We start from the raw sequence: 18,095 nt of genomic DNA on the forward strand, positions 1-18,095 counted from the left end.
ACCTGGAATTAAAATATATTTTTGGGGGGGTTGTATCATTTGATTTACAACATGCCTATCACTTTGAAGATGCAAAATATCTATTATTATGAAACGAACAAGAATTAAGACCAAAAATAATAACTTGAGCGTGCATAACTATTCACCCCGCCAAAGTCGATACTTTGTAGAGCCACCTTTTGCAGCAATTACAGCTGCAAGTCTCTTGGGGTATGTCTCTATAAGCTTGGCACATCTAGCCACTGGCATTTTTGCCCATTCCTCAAGGCAGAACTTGACTAGGCCATTCCAAGACATGTAAAAGTTTCCCCTTAATAAACCATTCGAGTGTTGCTTTAGCAGTATGCTTAGGGTCATTGTCCTGCTGGAAGGTGAACCTCCGTCCCAGTGTCAACTCTCTGGAAGGCTGAAACAGGTTCCCCTCAAGAATTTCCCTGTATTTAGCACCATCCATCATTCCTTCAATTCTGACTAGTTTCCCAGTCCCCGCTGATGGAAAAACATCTCAGGGTGATGAGAGGTGTTGGGTTTGCGCCAGACAGCATTTTCCTTGATGGCCAAAAAGCTCAAATTTAGCCTCATCTGACCAGAGTACCTTCTTCCATATGTTTGGGGAGTCTCCCAAATTCCTTTTTGGCAAACACCAAAGTGTTTGCTTATTTTCTTCTTTAGGCAAAGGCTTTTTTCTTGCCACTCTTCCGTAAAGCCCAGCTCTGTGGCGTGTACGGCTTAAGTCCTATGGACAGATTCTCAAATCTCCTCTGTGGAGCTTTGCAGCTCCTTCAGGGTTATCTTATGTCTGTTTGTTGCCTCTGTGATTAATGTCCTCCTTGCCTGGTCTGTCAGTTTTGGTGGGGGCACTTGAAACTGAACAAAATGACTATAGCCGCGTAGCACTCACTTCTGTCATCATGAAGTGATTTGAAAGGCTAGTTAAGGATCATAACACCTTGTCTGACACCCTAGACCCACTTAAATTTGCTTACTGCCCCAATAGATCCACATACGTTGCAATCGCCATTGCACTGCATACTGTCCTATGCCATCTGGACAAGAGGAATACCAACTTCAGAATGCTGTTCATTGACTATACCTCAGCCTTCAACGCCATAGTTCTAGGTCATAGGTCTGAACCCCACCGTGTGCAACTAGGTCCTGGACTTCACTATCTGGGGAGCGGCCCGTCAGGAAGGTAGGAAGCAACATCTCCACTTCGCTGATCTTCAAGACTGGGGCCTCACAAGGGTGTGTGGTAAGCCCCTCCTGTACGCCATGTTCACCCACGACTGCGTGGCTACGCACGCATCCAACTCAATCATCAAGTTTGCAGACGACACAACAGTAGTAGGCCTGATTACCAACAATGACGAGACCGCCTACAGGGAGGAGGTGAGGGCCCTGGTAGAGCGGGGACAGGAAAATAACCTATCCCTCAACATCAACAAAACAAAGGAGCTGATTGTGGACTTCAGGAAACAGCAGAGGGAGCTAGGGCGTACAACAAAGTGAACAGGGCGTACAGGAGGGGGCTGAGCACGCACCCTTGTGAGGCCCCAGTGTGAGGCCCCTATCCACATCAACGGGACCGCAGTAGAGAAGGTGGAAAGCTTCAAGTTCCTCGGCGTACACATCACTGACAATCTGAAACGGTCCACCCACACAGACAGTGTGGTGAAGAAGGCGCAACAGTGCCTCTTCAACCTCAGGAGGATGAAGAAATGCGGCTTGGCCCTTAAGACCCTCAGAAAGGTTTAGATGCACCATTGAGAGCATCCTGTCGGGCTGTATCACTGTCTGGTACAGCAACTGCACCACCCGCAACCGCAGGGCTCTCCAGAGGGTGGTGCGGTCACCGGGGGCACACAGGCTGCCCTCCGGGACATCTACAGCACCCGATGTCACAGGAAGGCCAAAAAGATAATCAAGGACATCAACCACCCGAGCCACGGGCTGATCACCCTGCTATCATCCAGAAGGTGAGGTCAGTACAGGTGCATCAAAGCTGGGACCGAGAGACTGAAAAACGGCTTACATCTCAAGGCCATCACTGTTAAATAGCCATCACTAGCCGGCTACCACCCAGCTAGTCATCCCTGTACCTTGGAGGCTGCTGCCCTATATAAATAGACATGGAATCACTGGCCAGTTAAATAATGGAACCCTCGTCCCTTTAGTAATGTTTACATATTGCTTTACCCATCTCATATGTATATACTGTATTGTATTCTACTGTATTTTAGTCAATGCCACTCCGACATTGCTCGATCTAATATTTACTTATTTGTTTCCATTTTTAATACTTTTAGATTTGTGTGTATTGCTGTGAATTGTTAGATTCTACTACACCGTTGGAGCTAGGAACACAAGCATTTCTCTACACCCACAACATCTGCTAAATATGTGTGTGACCAATAACATTTGATTAGAATTACTGCCAAGAAGAAAACAACACTTTTGGGCCATATACTCTTAGTGATCTGCTGTCTGTGATCGGTTGACTGACGTGAAGAGGCAGGTGCTCTATTGATTGTGTCCACTTGGCCATTCTCCAACGAGGACGCGATGCTGCGGTGCATGAAATTGTCTGCCATAGTCGTTTGCTGCATGGTCCTCTGTTGGTCTGCTTTTCAGGCTTGTGTGGCGGTTACACCCCGAGCACCTCCACAGCAGAGGAGGGGACAGCCTGAAAAAAAAGAGACAAACGTTAGAATTGTGTTTAGTCACGGTCTACTTCCTCCTATGTCCTCTCTGAGATTGTTTGCTCGGTCTGACACAGACCTGTAAGGCAGTGTAGAGCGGAGCCCCTTGGGAAAGGAGAGGACCCTGTGTCTGCGTCCCAATTGGCACCCTATACCCTACATTGTGCACTACTTTTGACCAGGGAATAGGGGGTCATTTGGGATACGGCCTGAATGAAATGTATAGCTCTGTTCTCTAAAACTCACTCTCCTCTCCTATCCACAGTAAAAAATAAAGTATGCTAGGTATGTATAAAAATGAATTATTTCCTAAATATCTATTTCTTTGAGGTTAGTCCCTGTTTTTGTTAAACACACAACACACAAGAAGATCTTAGCATCTACCAAAAACTAAGTTTCTGCGTTAACAAGAACAGTAGAAAACATCGAGATTGACACTCTGCCATCATTTCGGTCTAAAATCTGTTGTTTTCTATACTGTCTATTCTGAGCTTGTTGAGCTTCATTGAATTCCAGTCCCCAAGAGTGCTATGAGAAGGAGAAAGAGTTCAGTATGCATGGGAGAAAAGAGGGAGCATTGTCTGTGCTGAGGGCTAGGCAGTTTTTTTCTCCCTGGAGTGTGTGGTAGTCAGATCTCCAGGCATGGTGATGGTGCAGCCTGTTGATGTGTGGCCTATCCCACCCGTGGATATATGCTGCAGTGTGCTCTTACCTTGGCCTCCCCCTCAACCCTGGAGCCAGGTTCCTCAGTCTGTTTGGTCCACGCAGAGCAGGCAGGCGGACGGGGGAGGAGGGAGAGAACGTGTTCTTTAACATGCCTAATTATCATCGCCTCTCCTTGAATGATGCCTCCCAAAGCTTAGGGCTTTAGTAAACGCTGTGTTTTGATCCCCCGGGGCAGCTGGGCACCTGGCTAAGCTGAACGGAGGAGGAACTTGGTTGTACTGCAGATTTCAAATTCGTTGTCCAAACACGGTACTGGATTGAATGTAGTTCGTGTTTAAAGGCGATTATGTTGCTGGAGATTTTATTTTGTCTTCATCTGGTTCTGGCATGATGTGTGATATACTTTATAATAAACTGGGTGGTTTGAGCCCTGAATGCTGATTGGCTGACAGCTGTGGTATATCACACCGTATACCACGGGTATACAAAACATGTATTTTTACTGCTCTAATTATATTGGTAACCAGTTTATAAAAGCAATAAGGCACCTCAGGGTTTGTGGTATATGGCAAATATACCACGGTTGAGGGCTTGTATTCAGGCACTCCGCGTTGTTGTCGTGCTCAAGAACAGCCCTTGGCCGTATACCAAACCCCCTCGTGCCTTATTGCTTAATTGTCTCTGACTTGGACAGTAGTGCAGGGACAACAACAAAAAACACCCTCTTCCTTGTCTGTTTCCCATATATTTAGGCAGATCATATCTTTTTGAATGCGTTTTTATATATTGTATGACATCGCATTTTATTTATGTTTCTACATACAATACGTACCAGGATGTTCAAATAAACCTAAACCTCTTTCTCATCCTCGTAGCAAGCAACCTGCCCAACTACAGCTTGACGACACTGGCCATCGTCATCGTGGCTCCGGTCATCGTGCTGGTCGTCCTCTCTGGCATCGCCATCCTGGTGTTCAGACGCATCCACCAGAACCAGATGGAGAGGCTGACGGCCCGAGAAGCTGAGTACGGCACCATAGACGGCCTCATCGCCTCCAACGTGGGGGAGAGCACACTGGCGGTGAGGAAGACATGGTCATTAGGGTTGCAAAATGCTGGTCACTTTCCCAAAATTACCAGATTTCCCGGAAATCCTGGTTGGATTACCTGCTTATTCCCTCCTGTTTCCGGGCTTCTTCTAACCAGGAATTCTGGAAAACCAGGGAATTTTGGGACATTGCTACCCTACAATAAGAGCATGCCAGGCCTGGGCTCGTCGGGGAGCTGTGGATAGTATGTTTCTAATCCACGCAGTCCAGTACTGAACACCATTTATACACTCTCAAACTGTCATTATGTTGAGCCCGAAGACCATTTTGTGTCTGAATTTGTGCTAGGTAGTCATGCACATGTAGTAGACCTATATCAACCCTGTCAGGATTACATTCCTGTGTGGGAATTGGGAATGAAAGAATTTGTTCCACCACTGTGATGGAGAATATGCGCATTGTTTTACCAGAGCATATTGAGCACATGTGTTTCACAGATACACATGATTTCAACAAAATGGCCCGTTTTGTTTGCAAGTATGTTGGCTACTCTAGTGAAATATAGCTTTGAGCTTAGCATCTCTAATCAGCATTTGTTTGATTAATTTCAGCAGTCTACCCACCTGAAGACCCAGACCAATCCCATCTATTTTCTAAATTAAAAACTTTAAGGAAAACCCTAAACAGGCCGAATGTTTCCATTGGGGAGACCAGTCTCACTGATAACACTGATGGGCTGAGGTGCGCTAGAGGAATTGCTGATGTTGGATCTATTTCTAGATATTTTTCAAAGCCCATCAGAGCACTTGGCAGTGTAAACCCCAAATATGCTGCTGCGTAATGATTTTTTTTGTTGTTTCAGTATAATTAAAAAGTGCTTGGCAGCAACCCGGATAAAAGTTATTATAAACCATGGTGCCAGTAAAAAAGAAAAACACATTTCCCTAAAACACCTCCCCCAGTAGCCCTGGATGCCTAAAAATGTGGTTATTGTGGTAATGCTGTGGCTGAATTCCCCCCTTCAACAGAACAGCCCAGATCTGCCCTCCCACTAAACAGGGACTTTAACTAACGACAAAATGTGTTGTCATTGGTTTTACGGCTTCTATTTAGTATTTTTCTCCTTTCCCAAATTGTACACAGCGTGTGTTTTATGCATGTGGCATCTATCTTTTTAGTTTTTCCATTTTAGTCCTCTGTTTTTCTCAAGCGTGTTTGATGGAGTTGCGGAACACTACCCCCTTGTGTCAGCCATGATGCCCTGCAGATGCCCGGAGAGGAGTTAAAAAAATAAAAGGCTTAGCAGCATTGCGTCTGTTTGGAGTCTGGGGCTGGGATTAGATCAAATCTCTCAGCCCCCTCAGTTCACTAATCACCAGGGACTGCTGTTGTTTACCCAGAGGGCCCTCTGCTGCTCCAGGGTGGCCAGACTGACTGACTGACTGACTGACTGACTGACTGACTGACTGACTGACTCTTCAGAATGGCCAGACTGACTCACAGATAGACATGTGCACAGCACAGACTGACAGCTAGATAGCCAGCATTTGGAGTCTGAGCACTAATCATCAACCATTTCACTCAGCCTCCCCAACGTGGGCCACATCATAAGGAGGGAGGCCAGCCGTATTAACTGAATCCCAGATGCTCTGCTGTGTTGAGGGCTGGGCCACCTTCATCTAGAGAGAGTACAGGCCGGTCATATTCCTCTGGTTGCAGTTCATTTATTTTGTCTGTCCCTCTTCTCTCTCGTAGGATTTGCTAGACCACTCGTGTACGTCGGGAAGCGGCTCCGGACTCCCCTTCCTCGTTCAGAGAACTGTCGCTCGACAAATCACACTCAACGAGTGTGTGGGTCAGTATCCAATCAGAGCCTGATCTCTTTGTTCAGTGGCTAAGGTGTACGTTTAGCCTCAGTGCAGGTTTTGGAGTAAATGTTTTTCCCCCCAAAAAATGGAAGACCTCTTAAAGTGTAGCACTGTTGGAACAGAGATTTGTGTTGCAAAACAGAGCCACTGCTGTTCTCTGACCCTGAGAGATTTCTTATAGGAGTTAGTTTTTTTCAGTATTGTCTCTTAATATTTCTCTTAGTTTTCCTAGAGTTCAGTCTGAAACATGGCCAGATGGCCAATGTAACACTCAACTCCCTAAACCAACATTGCACACATTTGATTTGTGGGTCTAGTCGAGTATAAACTGCCAACAAAAATATTTTTAACAAACATGTTTCATTTAAGGGGCCTCCCGGGTGGCGCAGTGGTTGTGCCACCAGAGACTCTGGGTTCGCGCCCAGGCTCTGTCGCAACCGGCTGCGACCGGGAAGTCCGTGGGGCGACACACAATTGGCCTAGCGTCGTCCGGGTTAGGGAGGGTTTGGCTGGTAGGGATATCCTTGTCTCATCGCGCACCAGCGACTCCTGTGGCGGGCTAGGACACAGTGCACGCTAACCAGGTTGCCAGGTGCACAGTGTTTCCTCCGACACATTGGTACGGCTGGCTTCCGGGTTGGATGCGCTCTGTGATAAGAAGCAGTGCGGCTTGGTTGGGTCGTGTATCGGAGGACAAATGACTTTCAACCTTCGTCTCTCCCGAGCCCGTACGGGAGTTGTAGCGATGAGACAAGTTACTACTACTAACAATTGGATATCACGAAATTGGGGAGAAAAGGGGGGAAAAAAATGTTTTTAACACACAAAAAAAACATTTAATTTAATGTAAATGGGGCTATACAGGTAACTGAAATAAAGGAAACACCTACATATTGTCTTAATTGTTTTTATTTATTTAACCTTTAACCCTATTTAACCAGCCTAGGAACAGTGGGTTAACTGCCTTGTTCAGGGGCAGACCTTGTCAGCTCGGGGATTCGATCTAGCAACCTTTCGGTTACTGGCCCTCTAGGCTAAAATAGGGTGTTGGTCCACCACAAGCCACCAGAACAGCTTCAATGTACCTTGGCACAGATTCTACAGGTGTCTGGAACTCTATTGGAGTGATGCGACATCATCCTTCCACTAGAAATTCCATAATTTGGTGTTTTGTTGATTGTGGTGGAAAACGCTTTCTCAGGCGCCGCTCCAGAATCTCCCATCAGTGTTCAATTGGGTTGAGATCTGGTGACTTAGACACACACTTTAAACCTCAATCCAGGTTGCATCACATCCGGCCGTGATTGGGAGTCCCATAGGGCGGTGCACAATTGGCCCAGCGTCGTCCGGGTTTGGCCTGGGTAGGCGGTCCATTGTAAATAAGAATTTTGTTCTTAACTGACCATGCCTAGTTAAATAAAGGTTTAGATAAAACATTTAAAAACAATGAAATGCTCTTTTTGAGACCCCTCTTTCAACGTCAGAGATCTCTTCTAGTCGGGGTAGCCAAAATAATGGGCAACTGGGTATTTTTATTATACATGACCTTAAGCATGATGGGATTAATGATGGGTTAATTGCTTAATTAACTCAGGAACCACCACTGTGTGGAAGTACCTGCTTTCAATATACTTTGTATCTCTAATTTACTGACGTGTTTCCTTTATTTGGGCAGTTACGGTACCTGTAGTGTTATTTATTTACTTTATGCAGAAGGTCAAGGTTGAGTAGCATGACCAAAATGACATTGTACTGTGTGTTCCATTAACTATTGGTCTAGAATTTTGTGTAACACTGCCTTTATAAAATACATTTTAAATCAGTGAAACTCTCTAAATACATTTAAACATCTGCTATCTGAGCAGCTAACTGATCGCTGCAGCTGTACATAGTCCATCGGTAAATAGCCCACCCAATTTACCTACCTCATCCCCATACTGTTTTTATTTATTTACTTTTCTGCTCTTTTGCACACCAGTATCTCTACCTGCACATGACCATTTGATCATTTATCACTCCAGTGTTAATCTGTTAAATTGTAATTATTCGCCTACCTCCTCATGCCTTTTGCACACAATGTATATAGACTCTTTTTTTCTCCTGTGTTATTGACTTGTTTATTGTTTACTCCATGTGTAACTCTGTTGTTGTCTGTTCACACTGCTATGCTTTATTTAGGTCGCAGTTGTAAATGAGAACTTGTTCTCAACTAGCCTACCTGGTTAAATAAAGGTGTTCTCAACTAGCCTACCTGGTTAAATAAAGGTGTTCTCAACTAGCCTACCTGGTTAAATAAAGGTGTTCTCAACTAGCCTACCTGGTTAAATAAAGGTGTTCTCAACTAGCCTACCTGGTTAAATAAAGGTGTTCTCAACTAGCCTACCTGGTTAAATAAAGGTGTTCTCAACTAGCCTACCTGGTTAAATAAAGGTGTTCTCAACTAGCCTACCTGGTTAAATAAAGGTGTTCTCAACTAGCCTACCTGGTTAAATAAAGGTGTTCTCAACTAGCCTACCTGGTTAAATAAAGGTGTTCTCAACTAGCCTACCTGGTTAAATAAAGGTGTTCTCAACTAGCCTACCTGGTTAAATAAAGGTGTTCTCAACTAGCCTACCTGGTTAAATAAAGGTGTTCTCAACTAGCCTACCTGGTTAAATAAAGGTGTTCTCAACTAGCCTACCTGGTTAAATAAAGGTGTTCTCAACTAGCCTACCTGGTTAAATAAAGGTGTTCTCAACTAGCCTACCTGGTTAAATAAAGGTGTTCTCAACTAGCCTACCTGGTTAAATAAAGGTGTTCTCAACTAGCCTACCTGGTTAAATAAAGGTGTTCTCAACTAGCCTACCTGGTTAAATAAAGGTGTTCTCAACTAGCCTATCTGGTTAAATAAAGGTGTTCTCAACTAGCCTATCTGGTTAAATAAAGGTGTTCTCAACTAGCCTACCTGGTTAAATAAAGGTGTTCTCAACTAGCCTACCTGGTTAAATAAAGGTGTTCTCAACTAGCCTACCTGGTTAAATAAAGGTGTTCTCAACTAGCCTACCTGGTTAAATAAAGGTGTTCTCAACTAGCCTACCTGGTTAAATAAAGGTGTTCTCAACTAGCCTACCTGGTTAAATAAAGGTGTTCTCAACTAGCCTACCTGGTTAAATAAAGGTGTTCTCAACTAGCCTACCTGGTTAAATAAAGGTGTTCTCAACTAGCCTACCTGGTTAAATAAAGGTGTTCTCAACTAGCCTACCTGGTTAAATAAAGGTGTTCTCAACTAGCCTACCTGGTTAAATAAAGGTGTTCTCAACTAGCCTACCTGGTTAAATAAAGGTGTTCTCAACTAGCCTACCTGGTTAAATAAAGGTGTTCTCAACTAGCCTACCTGGTTAAATAAAGGTGTTCTCAACTAGCCTACCTGGTTAAATAAAGGTGTTCTCAACTAGCCTATCTGGTTAAATAAAGGTGTTCTCAACTAGCCTATCTGGTTAAATAAAGGTGTTCTCAACTAGCCTACCTGGTTAAATAAAGGTGTTCTCAACTAGCCTACCTGGTTAAATAAAGGTGTTCTCAACTAGCCTACCTGGTTAAATAAAGGTGTTCCCAACTAGCCTACCTGGTTAAATAAAGGTGTTCTCAACTAGCCTACCTGGTTAAATAAAGGTGTTCTCAACTAGCCTACCTGGTTAAATAAAGGTGTTCTCAACTAGCCTACCTGGTTAAATAAAGGTGTTCTCAACTAGCCTACCTGGTTAAATAAAGGTGTTCTCAACTAGCCTACCTGGTTAAATAAAGGTGTTCTCAACTAGCCTACCTGGTTAAATAAAGGTGTTCTCAACTAGCCTACCTGGTTAAATAAAGGTGTTCTCAACTAGCCTACCTGGTTAAATAAAGGTGTTCTCAACTAGCCTACCTGGTTAAATAAAGGTGTTCTCAACTAGCCTACCTGGTTAAATAAAGGTGTTCTCAACTAGCCTACCTGGTTAAATAAAGGTGTTCTCAACTAGCCTACCTGGTTAAATAAAGGTGTTCTCAACTAGCCTACCTGGTTAAATAAAGGTGTTCTCAACTAGCCTATCTGGTTAAATAAAGGTGTTCTCAACTAGCCTATCTGGTTAAATAAAGGTGTTCTCAACTAGCCTACCTGGTTAAATAAAGGTGTTCTCAACTAGCCTACCTGGTTAAATAAAGGTGAAATAAAAAAATAATAATAATCTGACATTTGCGTTGGAGATTAACATTGGGTTTATTCCTGTCAGAGAGGCTCTATTTTCCCACTGTATTTGATGAATCGCATTTTCAGTAATTCATTAAAAATGGCTGTATGAAATGGCACCCTATTCCCTATATAGTACACTACATTTAACCAGGGCCCATACGACTCTGGTCAAAAGTAGTGCACAAATATTAAGAATATGGTGAAATTTCAGACGTACACAATTTCTGCTTTGTTCTAATCTTTTTTTCCTTTGCCCTATTATAGGTAAGGGGCGCTATGGTGAGGTGTGGCGGGGACAGTGGCAGGGGGAGAGTGTGGCTGTGAAGATCTTCTCCTCCAGAGATGAGAAGTCCTGGTTCAGAGAGACTGAGATCTACAACACAGTGCTGCTGAGGCACCAGAACATCCTGGGTATGTACCTCCAGCCATGTTCTGGACAGGAGCTGTTCTCCATGGGACAAATCCAAACTTCCACTTTTCACTTAGTCATGCATTGATGTCATTGGGAGACTAAGGGAACATATGACTTAGGAGCGAATTCTTTCTGTCCGGTAGTGTTTTAGTGTTGCATCTTAGTGACAAAATGTCTGTGTCATATTAATTTTGAAGACCTTTCCTTGAGTTCGAACAGCTCTGTGTCTGTCTCTGACTACAGGCTTCATCGCTTCGGACATGACTTCCCGAAACTCGAGCACCCAGCTGTGGCTGATCACACACTTCCATGAGATGGGCTCCCTGTACGACTACCTGCAGCTGAGCACCCTGGACACAGCCAGCTGTCTGCGCATGGCCTTGTCCATCGCCAGCGGCCTGGCACACCTCCACGTGGAGATCTTCGGCACCCAGGGAAAGCCGGCCATCGCCCACCGAGACCTTAAGAGCAAAAACATACTTGTCAACAAGAACGGCCAGTGCTGCATCGCCGACCTGGGTAAGAGCACAGCGTTCCGGACAGGAAGCATAAGTATAATGAGCTTTCATTCAACATGTGTTGTTTACATGACCGTTTTCTGTTATTGTGTCCATATTGTGTATTGTGATAAAAAATATATACAAAAATAGCAGGGCATGTTGTCCACATCGTCTGTGGGTGGAGAGGATGTCCTGCTCTGTTTGTTGTTGGAAAGATTTGCTACTACAGTGGGCTATGCCACCGAACACTCCAACCCATTTCCCTCCATGTTTGTTGATCGTTAGATGAAGAACAGCAGAGCCGGTGGCTCTTTTTAAATCTTAACCAAAAATGCATTAAGGGGTACTCTTGTGCACCATGTCGCATACTTCCAATGTTCTCTGTGCTAAAGATAAGTGTGAGCTATTTCAGGTGGCACACGCAGTCTACTGCCACTAATTGAGACTACTACTGCGGTCACGGCCGTCACTGCTGTTAGGTTGTTTATGGATTGTTATGGTGTTTTTGCTCGCGATCAAGATGCTTTTTTTGTTATTTGATGGAAAAATAGGGTTGTTTTTGACAACAGTCCTAAACTATTAGCTTGTTTTACCGTTGCTATTTTCAAATCCACCAGAGGGCAGTGTTCTCATCTTTGGATAAATTCATTTGGGTTATTTACTTAGAACACTTTATTTTTTTTATCCTCTTTTAAATTATTTTGCTCTGTTTTTTTGTATTTGAATTATTTTGAACATTTTTGATATAGATAGGATATCCTAACGGAAGCCTGTTTTTCTGTCCCAGGTCTCGCTGTGATGCATTTCCAGGACACAAACGAGTTAGACGTGGGCAACAACCCTAAAGTGGGCACAAAGCGCTACATGGCCCCAGAGGTCCTGGACGACTCCATCCAGACGGACTGCTTTGAGTCCTTCAAGAGAGTGGACATCTGGGCCTTTGGCCTGGTCCTGTGGGAGATCGCCAGGAGGACGGTCAGCAACGGTCTGTACGATCCATGGTCCATGGTTTCTTCTGTTCCCTCTCTCACTCCCCACTCCGTCCAATCCACGTCGATTTGTCATATGCACAGAATACGGCATGGTGTACACGGTGCAATTCGATCATTAATTGCAAGCTTTCCTCTCGAACAGTGCAGCAACTATACAAGGTATCCATTAAAAAAAAGTAGGATTTTTAAAAAAAAGACACCTCCTAGAATTTCATGCATTTAGGACAATTTGACAAAGCATGGTAAACATCTTTCCTATAGTAGTTGCATCATACAGTTGCTTTAGGTATATGTACTGTATGTTACCTGCCTGTCTGTCGGCACGTGTGCTTTTCTTGGAATATTCTCTGATGCCCCTGTCAGGGTGTAGTAAAATCCTATAAAAATATGTCCAACATAATTTAGTGTCCAGCTGGCTTTTTAAAGATTGATTTCACCACTTCAGAGTGTTATTTTCGCAGAAAGTCTTCAGCAATCTGATGGCATAACTGCCATATATCACTTTGTTAAGCACCAAGTTACATCAACCGTTGGCAGAACAAGCCAATAATTCAAATCCATACTTGGGCTGAGACTTAGTCAGTCACTCATTTCATCAATGAGACAATGTGACTTTAGAGGAGTGACAAACACACATTTCTCCATGCGTTTGTGGTCTAGTCTGGTGCTAAAGGGAGCTGGCGTCTTATCTGAAATGGATCCTGCTTTCTCCACTCCCATTTTAAATGACTTCGTGGTTATTTATAGTTGAACCTGGCTGACAGCCACACACAGGGTATTGGTTAATGCAGGACACCGCAATCTGACTTTCCACATGACTTTCCACCTGGTACACAGTAGCAGGTGAGAGAAACTATTAAAACAAATCCCCTTTGTTAGGAAATTAGCAATTTCCTGTGCTATCTCACGTATTGTTTGACACTTTTTATGTCACTTTACTTACTTTAAATTGTCATGCTGATGATTGTGTCATCTTATGGACATTTGTGTTGTGTATTTACACCCATACTCTATGTAGGCATTGTAGAGGACTACAAACCTCCCTTCCATGATGTGGTGCCCAGTGACCCCAGCTTTGAAGACATGAAGAAGGTTGTGTGTGTGGACCAGCAGAGACCCAACATCCCCAACAGATGGTTCTCAGACCCAGTGAGTACACCGAGACCAGACGAGGCGATCTGAGTTAAATGTTTACTGGTGGAGAGGGAACTAGCTAATATGTTGTCATGGAGAATAGGAGCTGCTCCAAATGTATCAATTTAGAAGCCGTGCAGAATTCAGCACTGCCTGCTAGGCTGTCCTGCTTCATCAGACGTTCAGTTCACTTGAGTCTTTGAAAACAGCCTGTCAGCCACCCACCTCATTTCTCAGGACCATTGAATACATAATACGGTCTGATGGGCAGTTAAAATCTTTTGTGCTTAGAATTCTAGCGTTTAAGAATAATTGCTTTACCCTTTGCAGAACTATAGACTTTCGCAGTTGAGGCTTAAAAATAGTATTTTGCCCAATGTATTGTTTTGTGTTGCAAATTACTGTACTTACATATTCAAGACATTTTTTAATGGGGAAAAGACAAGTGGAGTGGGACTCTTAACAGATTTGCTCAGTTTTTCTTCTTCTTTTCCAGACTTTAACGTCCATCGCGAAACTTATGAAGGAGTGCTGGTATCAGAATCCCTCTGCCAGATTAACGGCGCTACGCATCAAAAAGACTCTGACAAAAATCGACAACTCTCTGGACAAAATGAAAGCGGACTGTTGAGCTTGTTCCTCGTTGATGCAGAGGGAGCGAAGACCTATTGACCTTTTTAAAGATGTCAGGCAGTTTGGTTTCCTGGACAACACACAGGAGAAAAGGGACTGGTTGGGCTCAGTGCTCGTGAAGTGGCACATTGTATTTATTTGAAACACTCTTGGTGGGACACATTTTGGCATCCAAAGATGGCTTACAGGGCATTTAAAACACTGCCAATAGTCTTGGAAATGTAGGTGACTATCACTTTAAAGACATAGGAATATTGAACTAACGTTCTTCAAAGAAGACTGTTACCTGGGCATTTGAGTACCGTTTGTCGCTTTAGAGCTACTCATGTTTTTCTTTTTGACGCGACTCAAGTTTGAGAAACATATGAACGTATTTCATTCAGCAATATTGGCCGTGCTTTATCGCTGTTATTGCACTAGCGATGTTTGCATTCCTGACATGCACTGTTGCGGATGTATTTGGGGAAAAAACACAACTTGCCAAAAACGTTTTTTTTTAATTTTTTAATATAGGCCACACGAACTCCATATCGTAACAGTAATCAGAATTAGGGAAACGTTTTTAAGTTTTACTTGGGACTGCATCTCTTGCACCGCTGTTTTACGAAATTGTTAGACCAATTCTCTTGGTATTTCGTCCAAGCTGTAACTTATTTAGCTAACGCACTGTGTTGTAGGATTGTGCTGCGGACAGTTGTAGGCCCTCTCTTTTATTCGTCCTTCGGAGGTGTTGTCTTAACGTATCCTGTCGTAGAAACTTTGTATATCACCACACATTTTGACATTATGTACCTGTTCTTTTGTTTGGTTGTTTCATCAGCTTTCTTGAGACAAAATGCTAAAAAGAGCAAATAAAATATTTACTAGATGACACCGAACTCAATTCATACAGGGGCACTAATATTGTCTTAAGGCGTGCAGTGTCTAAGTAATTGAGGTGGATCTTCAGGCATTTTCCATTTCTTTAATATTTTATATCAAGGAGTGATTTCTATTCATTATATAGAAAAAACATATAGATGCTATCTGTCTCATATCATAGTCACAACATCAACTGAACCATTTTACTCTCATAATTAAAACGTATCATTGGAATGATTGCCATGAAGTTTGTCCACCATCTACTAAAACCTGAGCATTTTTACAAGTCATGACAGGGTTGCTAAAATCAGGTAACCTTTCCAAACAGTACGCCTGGAATACTCCCAACCAGGATTACTGGAAAACCTGGGAAGTTTGGGAACGTTAACAGTTTTGCAACTCTGTCAGGATAAGCAATAGTGGTGAGTACGAGTAGTGGTTGTTATGCAAACCACTAAGAGCATATTTTAATTTCAACAGCTCTGAATATTTTCCTTTGTCCCCCTCCGGACTAGACAGTTCCTTTGCATAGTGCAGTCTTTACTGACCTGCCGCAGAGACGTAAGCTGTTCAGTGCACAAAGGACATTTTCTTGTGTCCAGTCATTGAACTACTAAACAAATAATGAAATGCAGCGAAGTATGTAAGGCATGTTAATCCATTTCCATACTGAACACCTCTCAATCTCGACTGTAAAATACCAATTCATTTCCATTTGGGAAAATGTCAGAGGGTTCGCTAGGCCCTAATGACTATAAATTGAACTGCTTGAATTGTGGAGCACTTGCCAGAAGAGAAACAAAAGGCAGGTCTAGAATGGTAAATGGTGCCAACTGCGGTGGTTCATACTCGGGAATCAACTTGGGACCGGTGAAGGGCAACGCAATGGCCATGTCAGTTGTCTGCCAGGACTTACTGTGCCCCCCCCACCCCCCAATTTTTTTGTTGTTGCATATTTTACAAACATCCTGAGAATGGCACCTTTTTCAGTACATTTGACCAAGGCCAATAGGGATCTGGTCAGAGGTAGTGCACTATATAGGGAACAGTGTGCCGTTTTGGGAGTCATTCATGGTCCATATTAACTGGTCAATTTCAGCCATCTCCTGTCTGTGTTACTGTGGACATCGGATCCACAATGACCAGATTTAGTTTTTTTTAGCAAGGTCTCATTTTTCTGCTTTGTGTGTCAGGCCGGTTGATTACTCACTGTGCATCTCAGTAGGCCTACAAATTATAGCAAATGGCAGAATGATTTTTAAACTGTAATACCCAACACATGCCTATTATTTGTGTACTTGTATCCCCTCAGCTTTTAGGTTTTGGTAGCTTTTAAATTAAAACATTGAAGCAAAGTGTTGCCTGTGGTGATGATGATCCTTCAACAGATGGCCTTGAATTAATTCTGCACGTTCATTCCCAGAGTGCATTCGTCCAACTCCGTCACTAAGCTGGCAAACCGTTTTCTTTGAGAGACCGTTTCTTTTTCAGCTTCAAACGGACACCACGGAAAACACACACACACACACACACACACACACAGACACACCCTACCTGCCTCTTTCTTTCTCCCACTCAATTCCTGCCCCCCCCCCCCCCCCTTGAGCGCGTTGGTAGCCTTGACCTTGAAGAAAGCGAAAATAGCCTCTACATTCAGTGGGTTTGTTAATGCGTTTGAAATACAGGTAACTGCCCAAAATCATAGGAAAACTTGAGTAAATGAGGGAAAGTATAATGAAAGCAGTTGCTTCAACACGTGGTTCCTGAGTTAATTAAGCAATTCACCCATCATTGATCCCATCATGTTTAGGGTCACGGATATATATTCTGGGCAGGACAATATTTTGGCTACCATGGCTATGCCTAGGATGACATTTCCCCCATCCACAGGGCACGAGTGGTCACGAATGGTGCATTGAAGCTGTTCTGGCTCGTGGTGGCCCAACGCCTGATTTAAGACTCTTTATGTTGGTTTTTATTTGAGCAGTTTCCTGTAGGTTACTATGGAAATGCACTGACAATGTGGTCACCTCTGATTTGAAGGTGTGTAGTGATTTTCATGCAGGTAGCTAGCTGTATGGGAGATCATCAGTCAGATTCACTTTGAAAGGGAAGGGAACACTGCCTCAACCTTGAAGGGAACACTGCCTCAACCTTGAAGGGAACACTGCCTCAACCTTGAAGGGAACACTGCCTCAACCTTGAAGGGAACACTGCCTCAACCTTGAAGGGAACACTGCCTCAACCTTGAAGGGAACACTGCCTCAACCTTGCTTTTCAACCAAAGTGCATGGATTGACAAGCAAATTGAAGTGAAGAGAAATGAATCTATTCTTTGAGGACAGTGGAAGTTGATGTTTATTTGTTTGTTTAAACCGATGAAGGCTATAAGGATGCGTTGGTCAATAAAGAAGCACTTTTCTTTATTTTATCAAGTTCCACTGTCCTGAAAGAATTCCGTCAACAGTACTCTTGAGTGGTTGTTGCCCTGGGTCTGTGTATGGAATACCCTTAACCTTATTCTGTTGCCCAGTTGGATGACCTCTGCATTCTGGAAGTTACAGCCCTTCGATCTACATTAGGGATCTAATATGGACAGTCCCAGACTACATCAGAAGCAGGGGGCTCATTTTTCTAAACCGTTTTTCTAAATTCGATACATTGGTGCCATAACGGGCATGGTGCTGCCGAGTAGCTTAGAGTTTTTCCTAACCGTGTGATCTGACCAGGAGGTATGCCGATGCCTGAGGTACTGTAGAACAGAGAATGAGGGTGCTAGTGTAGTGCATCTAGGGTGCTAGTGTTGTCTGGCTAACATGCCAAACTCTTTAGCCATTAGGCCTGGCTATTGTACCATGTGGTTTGGCACGACGAGTGTAAAGGCAGAGGCTGAAGTAAATCACTTGGGATTTCATTCAGTGGCTCAGTCAGACACCTTGGTGTAATGGCTTTGTACACTAATAGCTGCAAGGTTCAGCTCAGGTGAAGCCCTACACATTTGTAACAGCAGAAACAGTATTTTACAGGTATAGACCCTATTTGCAGATTGCATTCTCCATGGGTTTTTATCAATT

General features: G+C 43.6%; 1 protein-coding gene across 5 annotated transcripts in view; it reads left to right on the forward strand.

Annotated features, from left to right (window-relative positions):
- Positions 1-16,376, forward strand: part of LOC139380311 (activin receptor type-1-like) — a 39,636-nt gene extending 23,260 nt beyond the window's left edge. For all 5 annotated transcript variants that reach the window (XM_071122905.1, XM_071122906.1, XM_071122907.1 and 2 more), the window contains exons 6-12: positions 4,241-4,446; positions 6,170-6,269; positions 10,754-10,900; positions 11,145-11,420; positions 12,189-12,386; positions 13,412-13,542; positions 14,024-16,376. In XM_071122905.1, the coding sequence (XP_070979006.1) occupies positions 4,241-4,446; positions 6,170-6,269; positions 10,754-10,900; positions 11,145-11,420; positions 12,189-12,386; positions 13,412-13,542; positions 14,024-14,158 (1,193 nt within the window). In that variant the 3' untranslated portion in view covers positions 14,159-16,376. The remainder of the gene's footprint in view (positions 1-4,240; positions 4,447-6,169; positions 6,270-10,753; positions 10,901-11,144; positions 11,421-12,188; positions 12,387-13,411; positions 13,543-14,023) is intronic.
- The last annotated feature ends 1,719 nt before the right edge of the window (positions 16,377-18,095 follow it).

Source organism: Oncorhynchus clarkii, chromosome 22 (genome assembly GCF_045791955.1).
Source record: "Oncorhynchus clarkii lewisi isolate Uvic-CL-2024 chromosome 22, UVic_Ocla_1.0, whole genome shotgun sequence".
Lineage (NCBI taxonomy): Eukaryota > Metazoa > Chordata > Actinopteri > Salmoniformes > Salmonidae > Oncorhynchus > Oncorhynchus clarkii.